This window comes from Cajanus cajan, chromosome 8, assembly GCF_000230855.2.
Source record: "Cajanus cajan strain Asha chromosome 8, NIPB_CcT2T_4, whole genome shotgun sequence".
NCBI lineage: Eukaryota > Viridiplantae > Streptophyta > Magnoliopsida > Fabales > Fabaceae > Cajanus > Cajanus cajan.
Window position 1 is genome coordinate 6,591,444 of NC_138524.1, and position 9,478 is coordinate 6,600,921.

The 9,478-nt window shown below is 33.7% G+C and overlaps 1 protein-coding gene across 1 annotated transcript; it reads left to right on the forward strand.

Annotated features, from left to right (window-relative positions):
- The first annotated feature begins 638 nt into the window (after nt 1-638).
- On the forward strand, nt 639-5,612 carry LOC109798455 (U-box domain-containing protein 13). Its single transcript, XM_020358761.3, has 4 exons — nt 639-1,055; nt 2,826-2,942; nt 3,170-3,628; nt 4,183-5,612. Exons 1-4 carry the CDS (start codon nt 795-797, stop codon nt 5,329-5,331), a joined length of 1,986 nt encoding a protein of 661 aa, XP_020214350.1. The 5' UTR covers nt 639-794; the 3' UTR covers nt 5,332-5,612.
- Nucleotides 5,613-9,478: the final 3,866 nt, after the last annotated feature.

The following is a 9,478-nucleotide window of genomic DNA, read 5'->3' on the forward strand; positions in this document are numbered from 1 at the left end:
ATTCGTCTTATTAATTATATTTAATGATTTTTTTAGTTATATATATATATTTTTTCATTTAAAAGACTTAAGTCTAACCTCTTATTTAAGAGATGGGAGCCTACTTTAAAAATGACATGTTAATCATTAGATTAGTTTCATTGTAATAACCAATGCGTGTCCTTATTCAATCTTCTAAGCGTTAGATATATTATTGAAATAAATAAATAAAAAAATTAGATTGAATTATTATTTTTATATATATTATAATTGTCCATTTATTTAAATACAATAGTTAATGGTTAAAATAATATTAGCCGAGTAAATTTAATTTTTTGTCCCCTTTTAGAATTCAGTCTTACGATATAATATATTAGATGGTGTAAAAAAATAGAAGAAGTGAAGAGTTATTTAGAATTCCAATTATAGAATTGACAGACAAGAGTCACCAACAAGGTTTGGTCCGTCGCCATCGAAGACTTGTTCTGGCACTAGTAGTAGTATTTTATTACTATCACTATTATATTTATACGAGAGAGAGAGAGTTACCGTAAACTGAATTAACAGAACCTCACGTTCAGCGCCGCTGCACCCTAAGCCGAGCCGAGCCAAACAGGGGAAAAGACAAGTAGAAGAGCGTGATTGCGTAGCAAGTTTCTCTCTCTCTCTCTCTCTCTCTCTCTCTTAAAAGTTAAAACCGCAGTGTCTGAGAATTCCGTGTCGTTGACGAGCGGCTATGAGCAGCGACTTGGATCTCCGGCAATCCGCCAGGTTGGTCTGCTAAACGGCGCCGTAAAGCGGGATCTGCGACTGCGATGGAGGGCGACAACGCGAGCAAGGTGATTGAGTTGGTGAACGAGATAGCTAGCATCTCCGATTACAGGCCTACGGTCAAGAAGCACTACTGCAACCTCGCGCGGAGGCTCAAGCTTCTGATCCCCATGTTCGAGGAGATTCGCGACATGAAGGACCCGATTCCCGACGACACCTCCAAGGCCGTGCTCGCCTTCAAGGAAGCTCTCGAATCCGCCACGGAACTCCTCAGATTCGGAAGTGAAGGCAGCAAGCTTTACTTGGTTTGTTTCTCACGCGCAGCTCGAATTTGTTTTCTTTTAGCACCGATACTTTCCAAGCTACACTCAATTAATTTTAAGTCAGTGGAATTTTTTGCTCGTTTTCCTTTTCCTAATTCGCGTCGATTTCCTGTGCTGCTGATTGTTGATCGCATTATGTGTGGTGGTTGAGTACAAATTGAGCATTGAGCAGTGAGCATAGGTTTTCGGTATTTGGAAATTGTAAAGAAAAGAAAGCTCTGTGCTGGTGTAGTGTTCGTGTTTTGGATCGTATTTGCTCAAATTGTAAGGCTATGTTCGGATAAACTTATCCAAAATCGCTTTTAGGAGAAAAATAAGAAGGAAAAATATAATATGCTTCTTTATAAGTTTAAATTAGCTTATACATAGGTTAAAAATAAGTTTTTAAAGAAGTTAGTACCACATAACTTTTTACAAATTAGTTTATGCATAAGTTAATAAAAATCTCATCTCATTTTCTTCCTTATTTTTATCTCATATAAGTGTTACTAGAGAAGTTTATCTGAACAGGATTGGATAAGTTTTTTCAAAAGTACTTCTAAGAGAGAAAAGTAAGAAGCAAAATCAATATAAGCTTCTTTAAAAGTTAAAATTAACTTATGCATGGGTTAAAAATAAGATTTTGGAGAAGTTAATAAGAGAGAACTTTTACAAATTAGCTTATGGAGAATCTTATTTCATTTATCCTTTTTACTTTGCTCTCTTAGAAGTGCTTCCGGAGAAATTTACTCAAATAGGCTAAGTCTACAACTGTTAAGAGCTTGGACAATTTGTAGCTCTGGTTTCATGATGTGTGCTTAGCTGCACTGGATGTGGAAGGACGTCAACAAAAAAGTCCTCTCCATTTCGTTTGTATGATAAAATTTTTTTTTGATAGAAACTTGAATAAAAGATTTTTTATGTTTTTGCTCAATTTAACAAGGGAAATTTGAAGATAAATGTAGGCTTGCATACACTCAAATATATGAGAGGAAGGGAGATGTCTAAATGCAGTGTATTTGTTACAGTTAAAAGCTAACTTTGGACATTCCGTTTTTGAGCCAGTGGCACTCGTTGATCTAGTGTGTCAAACATTTTACCTGTGACGTTTGATTACTATGGTTGACAAGAAGCTTATATATACTATGGATTATGAACAGAACTTTTACTTTGATTGAAACCTCTTTATTGAAGTTACCATGGAGTTTCAAAGATGGATTTGTTTTACTTTGGAATATTTCTTGCATTTTGGTAATTCTGCCACATGGTCCAAATGATTTGGACCATTGTGATTTGTATAACCTATATCTGTTGGGAGAGCTTTGCAGAAAAAGTTAAAAGGTAGTGAAACGCAGAGGTAGGCCAAGGGTATTTTTATACTTCTTTAGTAAGCTTCTTACATCAATTATCATAACAACACTGTCCGTGCCACTAACTAAATTTATTATCTATTGTGGGTCTTTGAAACAGTCAAACTAATCTGGGTATGTGCAACAATACTAAATTTAATGCAGTTTTACGATATTAGTGATATTTAAAAATCTATATAATAATGTTCATATTTGTTAGTTTTGTATTAATTTTATTTCTACACAAGTACCTTAATTTACTTGCAGTTTCTTGGGAGGCATTCTTGTATGCTTGTTGTAAATAGACCTTTTAGAATTATGGGTTGAATAATATGTTTGGAGGAAACATTATTGAAACATGCTTCTAATAAAATGACTTCTGCTGTCCTAAATGTTGATTCAGTTGGTTTTCTCCTGTTTTCAGGTCCTTGAGCGGGACAGAATTATGAATAAATTCTATGAGGTGACAGCTCGGTTGGAACAGTCGTTGGGTGGTATTTCCTATGATAAACTTGACATATCAGATGAAGTTAAAGAGCAGGTATAAATAATTCAACTATATATATAAACTATTGTATGAATGCAACAAAGTGATCTTACTTAGCTAACATATTTTTCAAGTGGCAAAATTCGATCTGTTGAACCTTCCTTCTTCTAGTTAACTGCTGAGATTAGAATGGATACTGCACCACTGTGGAGCTTCTTTATTTCTAATTTTTGTTTTGTTGCTATTTTCATAATCTTGTTTAATTCTCCCAATAATTTCAGGTTGAGCTGGTTCTTGCCCAGTTTAGAAGAGCTAAAGGGAGGGTTGATGAACCAGATGTCAGGTTGTATGAGGATATGTTGTCCCTTTACAACAACAGCAGTGATGCAGCTAAAGCAGATCCATCTGTTCTAAGTCGATTAGCTGAAAAATTGCAACTGATAGGAATAGCTGATCTTACACAAGAATCAATTGCTTTGCATGAGATGGTGGCAGCAAGTGGTGGGGATCCAGGGGCACGCATTGAGAAAATTTCAATGCTATTGAAGAAGATAAAGGATTATGTGCAAACAGAAAATCTAGCCAAGGATGATAATTTAGTAGGAAAAGGCATTTTTTCGAATGTCTATGGACTCGGGACAAATGAAAAGAGTCATCAGGCTCCTGTTATCCCTGATGATTTTCGATGTCCAATTTCCCTGGAATTAATGAGGGATCCTGTCATTGTTTCAACAGGACAGGTACGTGCATTATATGATGCTCCTTGACAGCTAAGTTGCAAATAACGTGCAGTTGGCCATTATCCTTCTCGACATGGCACACTGAAATATCTGATGATCCCTTATGTGTGCTTGAATGTAAAAATGCTGCAAAAGGAACCAGCGTTCTTGCCCAATTTTGTTAAGATATCTAATTTAATTTTGGATGGGGATTGCCTAATTTTATGCATTAACATCATCGTATGGGAACGAATGATGTGAAAGCAAAATAAATGGTCCCTACATTATTTTAAAATTCTGAGGCTTTTAAGCTTCACATTACTTGGATGGATTGCAACATGTACAATTGCTTTGTATATTCATGGATTTTTGTGAAACATAAATCTTGGTTGAATTTAGAAACTTGGTACAGAAACTGAAGACTTTTCTAAATTACACCTTTTTAATTGACCTATATAATATATTTTCCACATGCTGATTCCTGTTCACACTATTGACATTTTACCTCTGCTTTTGAGTTGTTTGCTTATAATGTCACATTACCAACTCAAACATATGCCGTTCTCATTTTGCAGACTTACGAGCGTGCTTGTATTGAGAAGTGGTTGCAAGCAGGGCACGGGACATGCCCCAAAACACAGCAGACTCTCACTAGTACTGTTCTCACACCCAACTACGTTTTACGAAGCCTCATAGCACAATGGTGTGAAGCCAATGGCGTAGAGCCACCAAAACGACCCAGCAGTTCACAACCTAGTAAATCATCATCAGCCTACTCACCTGCAGAGCGAAGTAAGATTGAAGGTCTTCTCCAAAAGCTCACATCTGGCAGTCCTGAAGACCAGAGATCAGCTGCTGGTGAGATCCGTCTTCTTGCAAAGCGCAATGCAGATAACCGCGTAGCCATTGCTGAAGCTGGTGCAATACCTCTCCTTGTCGGCCTCCTGTCCGTGCCTGACTCCCGCACTCAAGAACATGCCGTGACAGCACTTCTGAATCTTTCCATATATGAAAATAACAAAGGAAGCATCGTTTCTTCGGGGGCAGTTCCAGGTATAGTTCATGTGCTGAAGAAGGGAAGCATGGAAGCTCGGGAAAATGCTGCAGCAACACTCTTCAGCCTTTCAGTTATAGATGAAAATAAGGTTACAATTGGATCTTCAGGAGCCATACCACCACTAGTGACACTGCTGAGTGAGGGTACCCAAAGGGGTAAGAAAGATGCTGCAACAGCACTCTTCAATTTGTGCATTTACCAAGGCAACAAGGGAAAGGCAGTGAGGGCCGGTGTTATTCCCACACTGATGCGACTGCTGACTGAACCTAGTGGGGGAATGGTGGATGAAGCATTAGCTATTTTGGCAATATTGGCTAGCCATCCTGAAGGGAAGGCTACCATTAGAGCAGCAGAGGCGGTGCCAGTTTTAGTAGAGTTTATTGGGAATGGTTCCCCAAGAAACAAAGAGAATGCAGCTGCTGTTTTAGTTCACCTCTGTTCTGGAGATCAACAATATCTAGCCCAGGCCCAAGAGCTGGGCGTGATGGGTCCACTATTGGAAATGGCTCAAAATGGTACAGACAGAGGCAAAAGAAAGGCTGCCCAATTGCTAGAACGTATGAGCAGGCTCCATGAGCAACAGCAGGAAGTTCCAACACAAACTGAAACTCAAGCTCACAACGAGGATACCCGACCACCGTTGATTACTAACCCTGATGATTCCTAAGATGTCTTGTTATACGTCGTTCATTTTGTCTTTATGTTCTTTTTAAAGTGTTGAAAGAAGCATCTGTTTGGAGGAAAAGGGTGGAAGATCACCTTCCTACTCCGTAAGTTATTTGTTTGTGTGATATAGAGATGTAATGCAAAAAGCTTATGAAAATGGGCAAGAAGAAATCGAAGCAAATGAGCAAGGTGTGCCTGCCGTGGAAAATGTATAATTGTAACATGTACTATATTATAATCATCCTCAGATTTTAATGAAGAGATGTTTTGTTTCGTACCGCAGCACATGGTGTATGAAAGTATATATAAAGCCATTCATGTGTCTTTATCTAGAAATGTATCTTTATCTAGAAATGTAAGCTTTCGAAAATGTTAATTCATGGCGTTATATTAGAGTTATTATAATCAGGTGATTTGAAATTGAATTATTGCCATAATAAATGCAACTTAACGGCTAAGAAAAAACCTAAATACTGATTTTTTTTTTAATTTATTTTATTTTTTCACTTACTGGGATTGAGAGGTTGAGCATCAGAATTCTGTCGAGGCCCCTCTGGAAAGGGTTCAGAGAGGAGTGCTTTGATTCTAATGAACAGGCAGTGGCAAGTTCCCCTTCCAGTTTCCATATATTTAGGGAGGGTGACAGGGCTGAGTCTAACTTGAACGTGAGCCAACCCAGCAATAACAGCTCTTGCAGTCTGTGCTTGAGGGGGAGACACCGTGCACATGTCTCGTCCATAAGGTGAAGCCTGAAGGACACAAGAAGTGTATTTTTTATGTTTTTTATTTTGAGCAAAACTAGTGGTGTCTGAGCTAATTTGAGACCATGAAGCATGCCCCAAAGGTTAGAAGAACTAGTAAATTAGTTTTCTTTTGTTTGGGAAAAATTAGTCACTCAAATAGTCAAGTACCTTGAATTTTTGCTCTAGTTATAGGCTTTCTACCTTTTACTATACACGGGCTTCATTCGTGAAACACTGGATTTTTGGCGAGCTGTGTGGATTTATGATCAATGAAAATCTTCATGTGAAGTTCCCTCAATAATTTTCCAAGTCAATGGCATGCATTTGTAAGAGGTTACCATCAGATTCAAATTCGTTTGATTTGCTTAAAAAAAAATGGTATTAAACAACATAGAATATAATTGCTTAATGTTTAATTTAAGAAAAAACCAAGGGGCAACAAAAAAAACAAGAGAATATGAACATCATAAAAACTCAATTTTTGTTACTTGATAAATCACTGGACAACGTTTTATTTAAAGTGTAATATATTCTAAAGGATAAAAATATCTATAATTATTTTTTATCTAATAATTATATATATATTTTTTGTTTTTTTTTTCCATCATTGCTACCACTAATACTATCGTGCTATATTGTTGTTCCTATTGTTATTATTGTTACAATTACTATTGATTATATATTGACACTATTATTATTATTATTATTATTATTATTATTATTATTATTATTATTATTGTTGATGTCACCACCTCAATCATCATTATTGTCATTAGTAATATTATCACTACATATCACAATTGCAAACATTATCATGATTATCATTATGGTAACCTTTGTCATTATTGTCACATTAAAATAAATAATATAAAATATATTAAGAAAATTAATATGAGAAATGATACTTATATAACAATTTATGCAACTAGGAATGGGATATATAAATTTGAAATGATGTGATTAAAAAGAAATAAACAAAAAAAAAAAAATGTACAAATTGTTGTATAGGTCTCACATTTAAATTATAATTAAGAACAATAATGTAATAAATTTTATATTATTTTAATTGTGTTATTCATTGTCTATCAAATAATGCACATAATGAAAAACTATGTTGTAACTTAAACATTTATCCTATGTTGTAGCTTAATGTATATTGAAGGTATCCTCAATATTTTACTTGTATCAAAACATACCAATAGTTCATTTCTTAAAATCCCGTATAAAAGTATACACACCCGTAAAATACATAATCACTATTTTTTTTTTCTATCATAAATATTTCTTGCAAAATAAATATCACAAAATTCTACAATAATATATTTTGAATTGACTAGAAGAACATAATAACACAAATTAAGTTAATTATACCTTTTAGTTGATGAATAATCCTTATGGTAGTTTTGATGTGAGTGGAAATATGAATCCATAAAACAACTCGCTTGCATACAAAATATCAGTCAGGCTTCCACATGCATGACTCTTGAAAAGTGTAACATCTTTCTTTTCTCCATCGTCTTGTTTTGACAAATACATCCAATCTTTCCATATGTGTGTTCAAAAGATTACAATTTGAATTCTTTATCACTTTCTTTAAACATTCTTTTTGTGAAATAAAAATATTGTCATTCATTTGCTTTAATCCCAATTATATAATAGGACATACCTTATGTTAATCATATCAATTTTATAAGATATGACCTTCTTGAAAGTCTTAATCGAATAAATTTGGATTATCATATTATTAGATATATGATTATTCATATATATAAGGATAAATATGATAAATATGACTGCTATCAAATATTAATCTTGGATGCATGCGAAAATGACTGTACCCTATTACTGGTATTTGCTTTTAAGTTGTACGATATCTTCTCTAATTGATTCTTCAAGTGAACATCTTTCACATTTGTTGTCACTAAAAAAATAAGTTGAAAAGTTGTCTCAATATGACCAACCAGGACAATTGTTCATAGTTAACTCCGTATTAATGCTTAATCTTTTCTAACAACTGTTACCTTTTATCTCTATAATTTGGTAATATAGATCTCTCCATAGTTAACTTAATTACTTCATAACATAACCTTTGAAAATGTTTTATTTTTATTTCATTTTTTATTATATATATATATATAGTCGCAGTATACCAACAACCATGGGCTAATCTTAATGTCATGGTGTAAAACTTTTTTTCTTCTTAATGTTATTCTTTTCAATGATGACTTTAATTAATTTTGTTTTTCTTTCATAAGCTTTCTTAATTTGCTTCTTATCTTTCATACGTCTTCTTCAAAATTTAAGGCTTAAATGTCAACAAAAGATAAAACAAATCATTATTTATAATCAGTTTCGATTCATTACTTTGTTGGAAGAAATATAAAATATAGAAGAAAAAAAATATTTCTATACATTAATTACTTTGGCATACTTGACACAAGATTAGGATCTGCGCGCGTTTACATATTAGCTAGCTAAAATGTCATTTACCTATCAAACATAATTGCTTCATCATTTTATTTTAAGAAAATAAAAACGTTAAATGAATGACCTCTCATAACAAGAAACTGACACATAATGTCACAACAGTTATTTAAATAAAAAACCTTTAATTAATTTTCTAAGAATCTTTTTCAAGGCCAAATCAAACCATATTTTCCATATAATCCTAACATTTTTAACGATCTCTAGTTTGTATTATTATTATTATTATTATTATTATTATTATTATTATTTTTTGTAAAGATCTCTAGTTTGTATAGAAACATTCAGTTGTATTAAAATTAAACGTTCCTATATAATCAAATGTGAGTGTTTTTACGGTATCATATATACTTTAATTCTTAATTGTTAATTTTAGAACGCGACGTGAATTATGTTAATGAAAAAAAATATGTATACTTAGTTCTGGCTGGTTCCACAATTTACGCCCTTAATTAGATTTACTTAGTGCTTTAATAGATATTTCACTCGCATACAATTTCTCTAATTGATCTAAAAGATGTCACGCTTTATTTTGGCGATTTCTAGCAAAAAATCTAGTTAGATTTTTTCCTACTTTGCCAATTCGTGTCGTTTTTCTCTGAGATTAATTTGGTGCACCTTTCGGTTTTTGAGGGATTCGTCTTCAAGATTTAAATTTGATGCTCTCCGATATTTCATTCATATCACATGTCATTATTTTCGATGTTATTTTAGTAATTCCATGCTCAAAAACAGTTTTGGTTAACAATGTTCACAAACAAATTTCACCCCTACAAAAGTAATTTTCGAATCAACAATAGTGTTTCTAGCATATATATATTCTACCCGAAAGCTATTACAAATAATTTATTCTAACATTTACTTCCATTGCTCCCTCTCACGCCGACATTTCAATAATGCATGCATCAAGATATTTTTAAG

What these genes read in the sequence shown, in the direction of transcription:
- LOC109798455 (XM_020358761.3), top strand. Translation starts at nt 795, where the DNA reads ATGGAGGGCGACAACGCGAGCAAGGTGATTGAGTTGGTGAACGAGATA. An exon ending in AAGGCAGCAAGCTTTACTTG is followed by an intron (nt 1,056 to 2,825) that starts GTTTGTTTCTCA and finishes TCCTGTTTTCAG; the next exon opens with GTCCTTGAGCGGGACAGAAT. An exon ending in CAGATGAAGTTAAAGAGCAG is followed by an intron (nt 2,943 to 3,169) that starts GTATAAATAATT and finishes CAATAATTTCAG; the next exon opens with GTTGAGCTGGTTCTTGCCCA.